The 17,450-nt window shown below is 43.1% G+C and overlaps 1 protein-coding gene across 1 annotated transcript in view; it reads right to left on the bottom strand.

The window, feature by feature from the left end:
• The window catches only part of CD99 (CD99 molecule (Xg blood group)), a 57,335-nt gene that overhangs the window by 30,476 nt on the left and 9,409 nt on the right, over nucleotides 1-17,450 (bottom strand). The window contains exon 2 of the mRNA XM_034431433.3: nucleotides 118-159. Within this exon, the coding sequence (XP_034287324.1) occupies nucleotides 118-159 (42 nt within the window). The remainder of the gene's footprint in view (nucleotides 1-117; nucleotides 160-17,450) is intronic.

Genomic DNA, 17,450 nt, shown 5'->3' on the forward strand with positions numbered 1-17,450 from the left:
ATACAACTCAAGCAAAATCTAGTTATAATTTGAGTAACATCACATTATGTGATATTACTATTACTATAATATATATAGAAAGTCATTTTCAGGTCTTGTAAGATTATAACTACTTACCATCAGTTTCAAGTGCATCACTTAAATCAAATGTATCTTGTCCTATTCCAAAAAAACAAAAATAAAAAAAAGCAATTTGTACTGCTTTGAATGGTTTACAGACACAAATGAACACAAATACATAATATATAAATGACAAAAGAAAGTTCAGAGAAAAAGCAAAAAACAAATGAACATCTTGGGAGGGGCATACCACTCATTCTAGCTCAGCGTCTGGTGTTTTAAGTGTTTCTTTTTAAAAAAACAGGTAGAGGACATATGAATCTTGGGTGGAAAGGTATTTCAGAGGGCAACAACTAAGACAGAAAAGGCCCACTTCCAGGGTCCCATTAGAAACTTTGTTTAATTGATGGAGCTATGCTCATGCTAACTCTGTCAGACTCCGTAAAACAGGCAAAAACAGCAGTTCCCCCAAATAACCTGGTCCCCTGCTATGAAAGGTTGATAACCAGTGAAAATCAACACCTTGCACTGCACCTGGAAACCTACTAGGAACCAGTACAATTCATGAAGCAAAGGCATTAGGTGTCCATATCATGGCTTGCCAATAACTGTCCATGCCATAGCATGTTGCACCAGCTATAGCTTCTGGATCTAGTTATGGTTAAAAGCTTGTGAATAAAGAATTTCTTCTGTTTGCTCGATGTCCCATTCTTTCTTGTAAGTCTTAACATTTCAAAACAGTTCTTCTGGCTCTATTCATAAAATGTATTAAAAGTGAGAGTTTATCAAATTAATGTAATCATTTGGCTCACATAACACATACCAGCTAAAATCAAGTCACTTACTTAAAACAATTAATTGACAGATTCTAATATTGGGTACAAGTAGCAAGCTACAACAATGCCAAAATTATGGCCCTAACATGAAACACATACTCAGATGATCAGTATACATTTATACATGTTAGACATTTGGTGTATTTATTCACAAAGTTGACTGCTAATTCTGTGGAAAATATTGTAAGAAAAAACACTCTCACATGCCCCAACCGTTTTATTTATTCTTCTTTCAAAGGATTCTCCCACTGCTTCCCACATAAATAGAAATAAAAGAACTGGTGGTGCCCTAATGAGATCTAATATACTCAACTAAAAGGGGAAAAAAAGAACAAAAAAGAACTATGTGAGTAGAACTGGAAAAAAGAAAGATTAATGCATGATCATTTGAATATCTATAAAGTTAACATAGAGAAACATTTTGATTAGCAATATAGAGGGTCAGTTTAACAATCTGTCTTCATATTAATTTTTCTATTTAAACATCTTCCTTTAATAATGCTACTAGGGAAAATGTTTTTTTTTCCTTCTGTTACAAGGCTGTGGTATCATACTGTTCCAAATCATTCTAAGAAACACCCCCTGTGTTTGTTCCCTGTCCCTTTCGTGTCCATGGCACCATTTAAGTCATTTCTGAGTTGAAATAATTAACCGACGATATCACTGTTGCCCAGGGGACGCCCATGGAGGCTCCTTTCATGTTCCCATCAAGGAGCTGGAACGAATGATGGCAGCTCACCCCACTAAGCAGCAGCACACAGGTCTCGAATGCTGGCTTGCTAATCTCCAATCCAACGTCCTAACCACGTGAGCCACCGTGATCCTACCATTGGTGAAAATAACCTTTACTACCACCATAGGCCAATGTATTCACAGAATTACAGGATATCGATAATTGATTGTGTAGACTAGATTGTGTGCTCTATGGCTGGGTGTGCCACAGAGATTCACTGATATCTGCCCGATTGCCTTTGTTTTATTATTTTAGATTCTTTTAATTAAAAACAATGAACAGGATATTAGTGAAGCAAATCACCAACCGCATGTATAACTTGTATTTCAGTAATGCTGCTAGGTGCCACATAGATTCTAGAGTCCATCTAAAAAATAAAATATGTGATCACACCCAAAATTTTATTCATTTATCAATAAATTGCTATTTTGTTAATGGTCAAACTAACTCTTACCACCATTCTGTAAAAGTACCAAGATTGGGAATTTCTGTTCCATAGCTGCTGGGTTGAAAAGAATTTTGAACAGAGGGGAAGGAAACATCCATGAATAGAATAGCTACAGAAATTAGCAACCTGTTCACACATTTTATTAAATAATTTTAGACCTTCAATCCTTTGATAAATATCAGCGTAGAGACCATTTTGCCAGTGGGTTCTACCACACATGAAGCCAAAATAGAACAATATATTTCGGAGTTTAATTTTTGCCAGATGCTCAGCAACTCATTTTTACTCATCAATAAAGCTAAAAAGTAGATATACATAAATTCCAACATAAAATATATTATACATGACCAAAATTGTTCAGTGAAAATACTTCCCCAAATTTGATTTACAAACCAATCAGGGAAGAGGGAGACAGACATTTAAACTAAATGCCTTCTTCAACTAGTCTAATAAAGCCTTTTTTATGTCTTTGGGAGGGGTGCGATGACTCAGCGGTTAAAAACACTAAACTTGTCAGCTGGAAAGTCTAGCAGTTTGAAAGCATGCAAATGCAAGTAGATAAATAGGTATCACTTTGGATGGAAGGTAACAGCGTTCTGTGCCCTTGGCATATAGTCATGCTGGCTACATGACCACAAAAATATCTTCAGACATTGTCTCTCTCAGCTAGGAAACGGATATGAGCATCTAGAGTCAGACACGACTGGATTTTTACTTTATTTTTATTTTTACTTTTCTTTATTATTTGATTATGGAAATCAGCCCATGCCACAGAAAAATCAATCACTGGGAGTGAATGTATTATAATGCAGTTTGCTGTTTGCTGCACTTTCCTATTTTTAACACTATTGGGAAGATAGCATCTTGTATTTTACCAGTAAGGATCGGCAAAATGGTCATGCATGAATTGTTCTGGACCCAGAATAGCTATTTTGGGATGGTTTGTGCCCAAACTGAAGATGAACATTTAGATTGGGTACACAATGAAATAAATAATGCAGTTATTGCAGGCAGAAATGTTTGGGAGTCAACAACAGGAAAAATTGATTGTAGCAACAACCACCTAAGACCATGATGGTGAACCTATGGCACGCGTACCATAGGTGGCACGTGGAGCCATATCTGTGGGCACACAAGTGTTGCCCTAGCTCAGCTCCAGCATGCATGCGCACACCAGCCAGCTGATTTTCGGGCCTTCCGGCCCACCAGAAGTTGGGAAATGGGCTGTTTCCGGCCTCCGGAGAGCCTCCGGGGGGAGGGGGAGGCCATTTTCACCATCCCCAGGATCAAAAAAAGCCTCTGGAGCCTGGGAAGGGCAAAAAAGGGACCTAACGGGTCCACCAGTAAATGTTTTGCCATCGCGTGCCAAAAGCGGGGGGAGTGAAGGGGGGGCATTGAATTATGGGTGTGGGCACGCAGACACACGACCCCCCCGTGACCCCCGCTTTTGGCACGCAATGGCAAAAAGGTTAGCCCTCACGGACCTAGCAGAAGCAGGGGAAAAAAAGAAGGTGTCAAGAAGTTTGGGGCACAGAAAAGCACCATGTCTCCTTGCCTTTGAAGAAGAGTAGCAGATAATTTGCATTAGCCTTGCCCTACTCAATCCATAAAATTACTTTGAGTTCCTACAGGTTTCTTTATCTTATAAAAATCTGATAAGAGTTTTTTAGTGACTCATGGCTGATTCAACAGAACTTCCAGCATGTAACGTTTGTTTCAGAATCAAAACAAGTCTTTATTTTCCATTTCAAGCACCTAATATATGACATATTTTTTCTGACTCTCCACTCTCAAAAATCAAAAGATAAGAGGATTAAAATTGAGAACTTGAGAGATGCACGAGATTTCTATGAACTAAACTTTAAGGCGAATGAATTGGAGACTGAGGGGGAAGCGGAAAATGGAAGCTTAGAAGACCTACAGGAGGATGAAGAATTTAAGGAACGAACAGATGGGAAGGAGAGAAAGATAGAGAGGGAAGGAGTTGGTGGAAGGAAAGAACCCCTTTCCCCAAGGAGAACCCGACAGACTAAAAACAAAACAGAGAGCAAGTAATAAGTAAGTAGTAAGGAGGATGATAAAGGGAAAGGTGGGGGTATCTTTATTTTCAGCTAATATTAATGGTTTAAATAATCCATGTAAGAGAAAGAGAGTGTTTAACCGGTTGGTAAAAGGAAATTATGATATGATATGCCTGCAGGAGGTTCATATAAAAGGAGACCAGAAAGCGATACTGGAGAATAAAAGACTGGGAAATTTGTATGCCTCCCTGGCAGATCAAAAAAAGAAGGGAGTAGTGATATATGTAAAAGGACACTTAGAATCTAAATTAATTTATGCCGGGAAAAAAGGTAGAGTCCTGATGGTAGAGGTAACAATGGACCAAAGGAAATGTTTGTTGGTTGGAATTTATGCCCCAAATGGATGCCAAGTAAACTTCTACAGGAAATTATATCAGAAGCTATTAGAGATTAACTATGCCAATATTTGTTTGCTCGGGGATTTTAATGCGGTTATAGACCCAAACTTGGATTATATACCAGAGAGAGGTAAAGCCGGGAAAAAGAGGAGGAAACTTCTGCCAAAAATTTGTAAACAGATTAGAGAGGTAACAGGGTTGAGAGATATATGGAGGGATAGAAATCCGGGAAAGAAACAGGGTACTTATTTCTCCCCCAGACATCATTCCTGGTCCAGATTAGATATGGCCTGGATGACTGTAGGATTATGTGACCAGGTGTTAGATGTGGCAATTGAGGTTAATGACTGGGCAGACCATAACCCGTTGAAAATAGTATGGAGAGGAGCCCGCAGAATAAAGAGATGGAAGATGGATGTAGGAGTATTAAAAGACAAAGATTTACTCCAAAAGCTAAAAGAGGAGATGGTTTTTTTCTTTAGGGTCAATAGGAAAGAGGATACTAGTCCACAGATTATCTGGGATACGGCGAAGGCGGTGATCAGGGGAGTAGTATCATCTCATATAATTGGAAAGAGGAAGACCCAAAGACTGAAACTGAGTAAATTGAGGTGTGAATTGGAGAAAGTGGAAGCGAGGTTGCAGACAGACCCAGGGAACTTAAAACTAGTTGAGAAGAAGAAAATAACCCGACACCAGTTAAACCTATTAGATCAGGAAGAATTGGCTACTAAAATTAGATGGGCAAAACAAAGGCATTTTGAGCATGCAAATAAAGCAGGAAAATGGCTTACTTATAGACTGAAGAAGCAACAGGAGAGAAATAGGATAGTTTGTTTGAAGGACCAAAGGGGAAGATGTGTTTCGGATAAGGAAGGGAAAGGAAAAATAATACAAGAATATTTTACTGCTTTGTATTCAGCTGGAGATGAACAGGACCAGGAGATTAGAGAGTATTTGGCTAGAGCGGATCCCCGGAAGGTCCCACCCCCAATGAGAGAAATATTGAATGCAGAAATTACCTTGAAGGAAGTAGAGTTAGTATTAAGGGAACAAAAGGGGGGAAAGACCCCAGGTACGGATGGTCTGCCAGTAGAAATTTATAAGGCCCTCCTTGAGACTTTGGGGGAATTTTTGACTCAAGTATTTAATGAGGTTCTGGTCTTTGGTCAAATGCCACCCTCCTGGTCTGAAGCATATATTACACTAATTCCAAAGGAAGGCACTGATCCGCTTCTGATTAAAAATTACAGACCAATTTCCCTGCTTAATTCCGATTATAAATTATTCTCTGCGATTTTAGCGAAGAGACTAAAAATTTTCCTGAATGAGTACATCCACGGAGACCAGAATGGCTTCCTACCTCATAGACAATTGAAAGATAACGTGAGAACTATAATGAATATATTAGAATATTATGAGTGTAATTCTGATAAACAGGTGGCCCTGGTCTCCGTGGATGCACAAAAAGCCTTTGACAGAGTGAGCTGGAAATTTCTCTTTGCACAGTTGAGCGAAATGGAATTCGGGGAAAGATTTACCAGGGCAATCCGGACAGTATACGCAAAACAGACAGCGAAAATACTTATTAATGGGGAGGAGTCTGAAAAAATTGATATAAGTAAAGGTACTAGACAGGGATGTCCATTATCTCCACTTTTATTTATTTTAACCCTAAAGTTATTATTGAATGAGGTCAGAAGAAATCAAGGAATTAGAGGGCTAAGAAACAGAGGGGAAGAGTTTAAGCTCCAAGCCTTTGCGGACGACTTGATATTTGTCTTGGAAGAACCTTTGGAATCGGGACCAATCCTGCTACAGGAATTGGAGGCTTACGGGAAAGTAGCGGGATTTAAACTAAATAAAGATAAAACCAAGATCCTAATTAAAAATATGACGAAGAATCAAAAAGCGCAGTTAGAGGAAGAACTAGGGATCCAGATAGTCAAAAAACTAAAATACTTAGGAATTTGGCTTTCATCTAAATGCTCGACCATTAAAGAAGACAACTACCAAAAACTACTTAGTCAAACTAAAGAAACGTTGGAAGGATGGAAAAGTTTACAGCTATCATTATTAGGTAGAATTGCAGTAGTTAAGACGTATATCCTGCCTAAATGGATTTTTCTCTTTCAGACAGCCCCAGTTTTAGTAGATACAATTTTTTTTCATTCTTTAGATCAGTGTATACGTAGATTTGTATGGCAGAATAAAAAACCAAGGATTAAATTGAAAATGCTTCAAGAATCCCCTTCCAGGGGAGGATTTGGCCTACCTAAATGGGAGCTTTATCATCAGGCAGCTGTCTTAACTTGGATCAGAGACTGGATTGCCTTGAGGAGGAGGAGAATCCTTAGCTTGGAAGGTCACAATTTGCAACAGGGGTGGCACTATTATCTGAGTCAGGAAAGGCCCAAAAAACATAAATATTTTATGGACCACTTTATTCGAAAGGTTTTGATGACCATATGGGATCGAATAAGAAATAAATTTTACCTGATGACTCCGATTTGGCTTTCCCCTTTAGAGGCAATGACACACCCGACTCTTTACAACAGAAATAAACCACTAATCTACCAAGCTCTGTTGGATCCTTCAGGCAAAGTAAAATCTCGAAATATGCTGGGGGAATTAGGCTATGAGCTAGATTGGTGGTCATACAATCAGATCCAATCTAGGACAGCTCAGGATAAAAATAAAGGAGGAATTTATAATTCTCTACAGGAACTTGATAAGATTTTGTTGGGGAAGGATGAGAAGGTATTATCCAAACTCTATCAATTCCTCTTAATGGACTGGATTGGAGAGGAGGTCATCAAAGACTCAATGATTGCCTGGGGGAGAAATTTGGGATACTCGATTGAACTTGAAAAATGGGAAGAAATCTGGGGGACAACCTTAAAATTAACAATGTCAGTTTCCTATAAGGAAAATATATACAAAATGCTATATAGATGGCACCTGCCCCCGGCTAGATTATCGAAGATGTTCCCAGGGACCTCTCCGGTTTGCTGGAAATGCAACGCCGCTATGGGAACTTACTTTCATAGTTGGTGGACCTGTCCCCGAGCAAAAGAATATTGGGCTAGAATTCAAAAATGGATTTTAGAAATCATAGGATGTAGAATAGATTTGAACCCGGAAACGTTTTTACTAGGCATGAAACCAGAGAATTTAAACAAATCTAATTGGTATCTCGCTCTCCACATCATCATTGCAGCCAGGATCTCGTTCGCGCAAGAATGGAAATCTAAAAATATCCCATCGGAGGCTACGTTAATTGCAAAGATCATGGACTGTGCAGAAGCAGACAAGCTTACTGGACTTTTGCGAGATAGACAAGAATCGGGGTTATATAGGAACTGGGACAGATGGTATGCTTGGCTGCAAAAAAAGAAATTTTAAGAAGAACGAAAATATTAACCTTAATGTGAACGTGGGTAAATACTTCCAGGAGTACTGCATGTCGATTGAGAATTTTTTTTTCTGGTTAAACCTTCCTTTCTTTTGATGAGTTAGCTTAATGGAAGTTTGTACTTTCTCCAGGCGAAAATTGATACTTTAAAACTCTATATGTATTATATTACTCTCTGCAATTCTATCCATATTATTATATTTTTTTTCTGTATTTTTTAATAATTTTCAATAAAAATTTAAAAAAAAAAAAATCAAAATATTAGTTGGCTGAAAATGTACCCACTGTCCATTCTAACACTTCAGGATTGTACTGACAACATCCACTTATTTTATTTTCTAAGGAAACTTATACACTCTACAGAAGCTATAGAATTATTGTTCGAAATAGTAAAGGCAAAGGTTCCCCTAGCACATATGTGTTAGTCATTCCCGACTCTAGGGGGCAGTGCTCATCTCCGTTTCTAAGCTGAAGAGCCAGTACTGTCTGATGACAATTACAGAATTATTAAAGTATTATACAAATAATACTTTAAAATTGTGCTTTGTTGCATGCTAATTTCCAATTTTATTTAGTAAAAATACATATTGAATATTATATTCAATGCATCATAAACTATTACCCTACCTTTTGGGAGATGGTCATAACTTCAGTCTCTAAGTGACCAGTGGTAAATCAAGGTCTACTGTAACTCCCTGTAGCTTTCAAATCCAGCCTTTTACCACCATAGAGCGGAAGAATAATTGCATTTTTCTAATTCCAGTTTCTCTAGTTGTACAATCTAGAGTTGCAGCCTTGTTGTTCAACATTCTACCAGACTTTATGAAACCCTTTAAATTATTCTTTGATTGCTAACACAAATAGTCCTTGACTTAGTACCTATTGCTTAATGATCATTTGAAATGACAACAGATCGTCCCAGAGTGTTTGAAGTTAAGATGGCTGCACATATCCTCATGGTCATGTGATCACATTTTAGCAACCAGCTCACTTTTGCAGCATCTCACAGTCACATGACTGTGTTACATTTTTTACTGGTTTCCAAGCACTTACTCCCAGTTTCGGGCAAAAAAATTCCATTGGGGAAAATAGAATCACACGTAATGACCATCATAAAAAATACTAGAAATTTTGAATCTAGTTACAATGCCTCAACTTACAGCCACAATGACTTACAATCATAATTACAGGCTTACTTTTAATCAGAGAGAATTACTTGAATTCCATTTTTTTATATATCACTATCAAACTCATGCAACTCATCAAATTACTTCTTTTAGCATTCCTCAATTTGGTTTAATCCCAAAGAATTTCATCTGTATAATTTAATTCCATTAATTCTTCTAAACTCCTTTAATGTATTATAAAGCAATCAAGTTTTAAACTCACAGTCACTTAATTTTCAATACAGGTAAAATCACAATAACAAATTATATAGAGAAAAAGATCTTACTTATTTTGTTGTTACGTAATTTTGCAGCATGCCTAAAGAAAAATGCTTTGCTACAATCATCATATATCCTAGCAAATTTCTCTACTGAATGAAGTTTCATTTACAGAACGAAAGCTGTCTATACAAAAATAATCTTCCTGTAGTAAAAGGAAAATTACAATAATGATATTGATGAAATGATTACAATGTTCTAATTTACTTTTGAAAAGAATTGAAAAATAGTATTTCCTTTTTAATTTGTTTTTAAATATTCATTCAAAACTTAGTGGCCATCTGCAATGCCTCTTCAAAACTTAAGTGTTCATGTGCAATATAATATATATATATATTTTTAAAAAGACACAGTGCTAGTCTCTCGTATCATAAACACCTTTGCCACTCATTTCTTGAAACTGTTTAGCAGAGTTTAAAACTTTTTAGAGGTTTTAAAATGGACAGTCTAGCAAAAAGAATAACTAAGCAGAAATATACAGGCATCATTCATCCCAATGAGGCAAAGAAATCCTGGCAAGATGTTTATATATCCTGCCAAGCAGCATTTTTAATTAGCTCTGCAGCAAGTGAAGTTAGGATGACTCAACTTTGCACTGCAGTGTTGCTAGAGTGCATCAAACAGGACGATCAAACAAAGAAAAAAAGAAATGCACAGATATGAACAGTTTATCCTGAAAAAATATTTTTAAAGTCATTCCTGAAAACCATTGATTAAATCTTTGTTTTCTAAAAATGATAAAAACAAATATAGCTAAGACTCCTAAGCAGAATGGCCAGTATTTTCATGGACTGAATACTACTGAAAGCGGAAAATAAAGGAGAGATCAGACAATGGACAGATTTCTACTGTAAATCTCTACGGAGGCTGACAGTTTGCAGTTCGCTGATAAAATTTTTGAGAACAGAAAGAAAAGAATGAAGCCACCAAGTTTCTCTGCAATACTGAATTATAATTAAGTTGCTGATTTGTATTGTTTCACAAGGTTTTACCATTTCTCTTATGCAGTATGTCTGAATTTCACCTAATCACAATAACATGCTAGATAAGCTGAAATCAAATCTAGAGAAAATAAATGTTGTGGTTAAATAGAAAATTGAATTTGGAACTTGAAGCAAAACCTACTTTGGATGGTACTTCATTCTTTCACAAAGAGCTTGGGTTTTTTTGTTTGTTTGTTTGTTTTTGTTTCACAGTGCTATCATTACATTTGCACTGGAGTCTGAGTTACGTAGTGTTATATATAACTTCTGGCTAATACAACTTCTGTTACAATACCTAACTGCATTAAAATACTTTCCACAATACTAGAACCTTCTCTTTCCAAACCTTGCCTACCTCTTGTAGAAAGTTAGCACCCACACCTCTCCTAGAAAAATGAAATACTTTGAGAAATATTAAAAAGGCAGGATAAAATATTTCCCCTACAAGAGAAATAAAAATCCTAAGGGAGACAGAATGGACATTGACTTACCTGAATGTCCTTTTTCGGAACGCTGCGTATACACTCCAGCATTGGGAAAATCCTCGTATCTGACAGCAACTGAGAGAACTTTTTTTAACCTTAACTTCCTACTCTGTGCTCTCTCCACGCACCCTTTTGCACCCGAATCCCCAGTCTTGAACGAAGACACAAGAGGTGAACCACAACAAAATTTATTAAAACAGACAACCACAAACAAACATAACGAAAGGGAGGGAAATGGAGTGTATACGCAGCGTTCCGAAAAAGGACATTCAGGTAAGTCAATGTCCATTTTCCAGAACGCTGCTACTACACTCCAGCATTGGGACATACCCAAGCCTAACTTCCAGGGTCGGGCAAAACACTAGTCCCTTCAGCAGACCCAGACACCACTGCTTGTAAAACTCGTCGCCCAAAGGACGTCTCAGCTGAGGCGTAAGCATCAATCCGATAATGCCTTATGAACAGCAACAAAGAAGTCCAAGTAGCCGCCCTACAGATGTCCAACACAGAAGCCTAGGTAGCCCAGGCGGCCGAAGTAGCCGCACTCTGAGTCGAATGAGGTAAAATATTCCCAGGAACAGGACGACGCTGATTCTCATAAGCAGAAGCAATACAGGCCTTAATCCAACGACCGATCGTGGTCGACGACACTTTCTGACCTATGGATGCAGGATGGAACGAAACAAAAAGGGCTTCCGTCTTCCGAAACGATGCCGTCCTACGCATGTAACGTCTCAAGGCCCTGTGCACATCCAGAGTATGCCAAAGAACCTCACGGTGATGTCTCGGCGACGGGCAGAAATCCGGAAGAACTAATTCCTGCGTCCGGTGAAACCATGAATTAACTTTGGGCATAAACGCAGGGTCCATCCGCAGGACCACAGTATTAGCATGAAAAATGCACAAGTCTTTCCTGACTGATAATGCAGCGAGCTCAGAAATGCGCCTAGCCGATGTGATCGCCAGCAGGAACTTTGAACGACAGAACTTAAGGGAGATGGAACCAAGTGGCTCAAACAGTGACAACGTGAGGGCCTGCAAAACCAGAGATAAATCCCAAGAAGGATAACGATGAACAGTAGGTGGTCTCAGGTTCGTAGCTCCATGAAGGAATCCCTTTACCCACGGATGATAAGACAAGGAGGTGTATGGCGGAAAGGATAACACAGTGGCCAGAGCCGCCACCTGACGCCTGAGAGTGGCAGGAGACAAACCCCTCTCCAATCCCGCTTGCAGAAAGATGAGGACATCCTGTATCGTCGCAGACGTAGGATCCACATGAGCAGTCGCACACCAACGGCAAAAGGCTCTCCATGAGGCTTCGTAGATCCTCGTCGTGGATGGCCGGCGGGCCGATTGAATCGTACCAATCACCGTGTCTGGCAATCGGCCTTTCTTTAGGATGACGCGCTCAAATGCCAAATGGCCAACTGCAGCCACTGGGGCTTGGGATGACGAATGGCTCCCTGACACAGCACGATCCGATGTGGAGGGATCACCCACGGGTCTGTCACCGAAAACTCCACAAGATCCGCGAACCACGGCCTGCACGGCCAATGTGGCGCCACCAGTAACATCTCCGCCCTCTCCGCTATCATCTTCCGGACCACCTGCTGAATTAACGTGACGGGAGGGAAAGCGTATAGCAGACCGGCTGGCCAACAACACCGCAGAGCGTTTGTGTCTTCCGCCGATGGAGTCGGATACTGAGTGATGAACCGGGGAAGTTGGGCGTTGGCCGGACTGGCAAACAGGTCTACCACCGGTCGTCCGAAACGAAGAGAGATCTCCTGAAACAGACTGGGAAACAGTTGCCATTCGGCCTGGTCTATCACTTCCCTGCTGAGCCAATCCGCTCGTGTGTTGGCCTTCCCGGAAATGTGGTCTGCGAGAATTGACTCCAGATGTCTCTCCGCCTAATTGAACAGACGTATCGACTCGAGCATCAATGTCTGTGACCTCGTCCCCCCTTCCCGGTTTATGTGCGCTTTGGCGGATGTATTGTCCGTGAGTATCAGGACATGACGACCCCAAACCATCGTCCGGAAATGCAGAAGGGCGAGACGAATGGCTCGAAGTTCTAAAAGGTTGATATTCTGTACACGTTCCTCTGGAGACCATTGTCCCTGGCCCACCTGGGCACCCAGATGGGCTCCCCAGCCATGGAGACTGGCATCAGTGGTGATCACGACCCAGTCCAGTTCCAGAAAACTGCATCCCCGCAGGATGGCCGGCGATCTCCACCAACGTAGTGACAGTCTGACTTGAGGAGGCACGAGCACTGTTTTTGACGAGTTGGAACTGCCGGTCCTCTGGAACGGGAGAAGTAGCCATTGCAGCGGGCGGGAATGTCTGCGTGCCCACGGGACAATGTGGAAGCACGAGACCATCTTCCCCAACAATCGCGATAGTGTCAATAGAGGTGCCTTCCTCCGGGCCAGGACTTGGTCTAAAAGCGACTTGATGTTCTTCACCCTTTCTGAAGACAGGAAAACCTGACCTTTCTCGGAGTCTATCAGGGTCCCGAGGTGTAGAATTGAGGTTGTGGGGACGAGCTGGCTCTTGTCCAAGTTGATGGAGAAGCCGTGCTCTCGGAAGACCGAAAGCACCCTGTCCCTGTCTCGCGCCGCTTGTGCCCTGGACGAGGAAAGGATTAGAATGTCGTCCAGGTAACATAACACTCTCACCGGAACGGCACTGAGAGACGCGGCCACCACTGCCACCAGCTTGGTGAAAGTCCTGGGAGCCGAGGAAAGACCGAACGGCATCGCACAATACTGGTAATGCCTGCCCGCATACTCGAATCGCAGAAACTGCCGATGTGAAGGAAGCACTGGAACATGCAGGTAGGCCTCTCGTAAATCCACCGACTGCATCAGGTCCCCCTGGCGAATTGATGCCAAAATGGACTGAAGAGAATGCATCTTGAAACGACGGTAACGTACCGCTCGGTTCAACTCCTTGAGGTTGAGAATACCTCTGACCCCCCCCCCCCAGAATTTTTGGGGACCAAAAACAGGATCGAATAGAAACCGGTCCCCAGTTGGTCTAACGGAACCGGTTCTATCGCATTGATCTCCAGCAGGTGTGCTATCTCTTCCACCATCAAGGTGCGCGAATCTGTCGACAGGGGAACTGGACACCGGATGAACCTTCGTGGAGGCTGATCTGTGAACTCGATCGCGAGGCCCTCCGAAATTGTGCGACGCACCCACTCGTCCGGAGTGGACCGGGCCCACTGATGACGAAAGGCCTGGAGACGTCCCCCCACTGGTCCCGGAGTCGGTGAGTCATTTGCCCCTTCTAAAGGGCCTAGAAGTGGACCCACGATAGGGGCACTTGGAAGCGGTCTGAGGTCTGCCACACTCTCTGAAACGCTGTCTGTCTGAAAAGTGGTATGGAGTTTGGAACGACTGTCGGTAAGAAGAGGAGCCTCCCTGTCCCGAGTAAGAACGAAAGGGCTGACGCTGCGTGTATGGAGTATAACGCCTGTCCTGTCTGCGAAAGGATGAAGGCATAATTTTGCGTTTGTCTTTGTCCTCAACAAGGACCGGCTCCAATGCAGTACCAAACAGGTTCGGGGCTTTATACGGGGCCGCCAACTTCCATTTGGTTTTAACATCGGCCTTCCACGGCCACAGCCAGAAAAGGCGTCGCGATGTGACAGATGTCGCCAACGCCCGCGATGCAAACTTGACAGAGTTCAGCGAAGCGTCCGCCGAGTATTCTGTGGCTGCAATAATCTTATTAATATCGTGACGCAAACGGGTATCCTCTGGAGGGAGCCGTTCCTGAAGTTGATGCAACCAGATCAAAGAGGCCCTATTGAAGAACGAAGTAGCCATGGCAGTTCTAACAGTCCAGGCCACGGCCTGATGTGATCTACGAAACGCCAATTCAGTGCGTCTGTCCTCAGATTTGAGACCCTCCAGCGGGTCAGATGAAACCATCGAATGAAAAGTGAGGGTCGCCACTGGTGCATCCACTGTGGGCAAGTCCAACATGGCCTCAAGTTCGGGCGCCACACAGAACAGTTTCTTATCTAGATTGCTTGGTGCAGTGGACGACCCTGGTTGGGCCCAAGGTGCCTGCAGAACATCCGTGAACAGTTGAGGGCATGGGATAAAGTCCTTCTATTGCTTGACTTGTTTAAATAAGGCATCGTGAGGACCGGTCTCAGACGGGGTTGTCGGGGTTTGCACTCCCACAGAACCCAAGTTAGTAGTCAAACGAGCCTTGTGAAGGAGAGACTTAAATAGTGCGGGACGAAACAAGCCCGTGAAGGCCGGAGTGCCAGGTACCAGTCCTTCATCCTCGGAGAATTCGAGGTCTTCAGGGCCCTCCTCGTCATGGCACGAACCCACAGACAAAATAGACTCACGAGGCGAGGGGGAGCGAGCCCTGCGGGACCCCGAAGTGGCCAACGTGCCTGAAGAAGTCCCCGCCGCAGACGTCTGGGCCGCTGTCTGTGCTCCAGCCGCCATAATAGAAGCTAACGCCGTAGACAGCATCGTCTGGAAGTCGAACTGTGAAGGAGGCGGAGGATTGTCCACTGCTCGGAGGCCCGCTGCTGTGGGCATGAAGGTGGCCGAAGGTTGGCGCCGAGGAGGTGGAAAGGCTTCCAGACCCGCTAAGGAAACATCAGGCATCGACTGGGACACACCCTTCTGCCAAGCCAAGGAAACGGATCGGACCTCTCTCCGCTCCGAACCGTCGGGAACAGGAACAGACTGCTGGGCGGATCCCGTATCACAACTGTATAATGAAGCTGACGCTTGCTTGGCTTTCTCACATTGTTTGTCCAATGCCTTATGACGCCTGAGAGCATCCTTATCAGCCGGAGCGGAGGTTTTAGAGTGGCGGGACTTGTGACCGCCAGATGCAGAGCGTCTGCCCGACTGTTTCTTGTGGGACTTAGTAGATCTGACAGGGCTGACCTCCTGATCACTATCTGAGGAGAACGAACAGTCCGCCATGGTGAGAACGCCCCAAGCGGGACCAAATAGGCTGGTTATTAATTATTTATTTATTAATTGATTGATTTATAATAATAATTATAAGAAATAATTATCATTAATTGCTTGCTTGCTTGCTTGCTTGATTAATTGATTGAATGAATGCTTGCTTGATTAATTGATTGATTGATTGATTGATTGATTGATTGATTGTCTGAATATAGCTTTGGGCAATGAACTGTACCCAACAAGCAGTGATGGCACTCCTGCCATGCCAAATAAGAGGGCACCCCGCTCTCTGCCCAGGTGTGTGGGTAGGCCCTATACAAAGAGGCGACAAAGGGGTGAGCGATAGTCTGTAAACGCCACCCCCCCTTTCCTACTGAGTCAATGTCCAGACCGGGACTGAAGCTCAGCAAGCGAAGCCCTCAGAGAAGAGGCTGCGGCCCTTTAATTAGGGTCCGCGCTGCCACGAGGCGATCCAGAATGGCGGCCGCCCTAATGCTCAAAATGTCGGCCGCGAGTTGGTGGTGTAGGAGCAAAATGGCGGCCCGCCCGTGCTCTGAAAGATGACGGAGCGCTTTTCCCTGGCGCCGCTCTCACTCGGTCGCCACTCAGGGATGATGGCCTGGCCGGCTGCCACACGGTCGGAGGGTGGCGAGCAACCGAAAGCCACGCCGCACCCCCCCCCCAGCAATCACTCACGGTGGTCGAGTTGAGGCCGAGCTAGCTGATAGCTGCAGCGCCGGCCGCAGAAGCCTGACGGGACGGCCGCTGGATAAGCCACGCCGCGATGTAAAGGGTGCCGGTAGCCGCTCCTTGGAAACGCCTCCGCTCTGGCTCGATGGTCAAACACGGCAGTTGGGGAGCAATCCGCTCAGCCCCGATCTTACCGGCAATGGAAATCCGACCGGATCCGCCCCGCAGGGACAGAAGCCGGCGGCAGCTAGCACAGAGGCGCGAAAGCCGGTACGACCCAGATCCCTGGGCACGAAACCGACGAGCAGCTGATTGACTCGCAGGAGCAAAATAAAGCCTAATCCTAACCGAAATTAACCAGAAACAAAAAGGGGGCTAATCAAAAATAACCAAAAAACCTAACGCAATACTCAGAGCACAGAGAAAACCCTCTCAGTCTGTCAGCAACTGAGAGAAAGACTGGGGATTCGGGTGCAAAAGGGGGCGTGGAGAGAGCACAGAGTAGGAAGTTAAGGTTAAAAAAAGTTCTCTCAGTTGCTGTCAGATACGAGGATTTTCCCAATGCTGGAGTGTAGTAGCAGCGTTCTGGAAAAACTCAGAGGCCAGCTCCCTGCCCCCAGCAGATATTTGGTGCCTATTAAGAAAGACTGGGTCAGCCTATATACAAGACAAAAGATCTCCAGCTCCAGAGTGATGGGATTAAGACATGACCCTCCAGGACATAATAAGATTAACTCATCTAGCAGCAAAACTCACCACATAGCACAATCACCTGGGGACATTGCATCATCCAGCAAACTTCAACCAAACCTCGTGGTCAGACAACCTACAAAGTTAGCTATGACCCCTACAACAGCCAATAGAATACATGTTCTTGAACAGGAACAGGAAGCTCAAGTTCAAAGCCTAAGAGAAGGTATATATATCCCTCACTCACAACTCCATATGGTTCTGCTTCATCAATAAATGGGC

Source organism: Pantherophis guttatus, chromosome 5, assembly GCF_059756535.1.
Source record: "Pantherophis guttatus breed Tessera chromosome 5, ASM5975653v1, whole genome shotgun sequence".
Lineage (NCBI taxonomy): Eukaryota > Metazoa > Chordata > Lepidosauria > Squamata > Colubridae > Pantherophis > Pantherophis guttatus.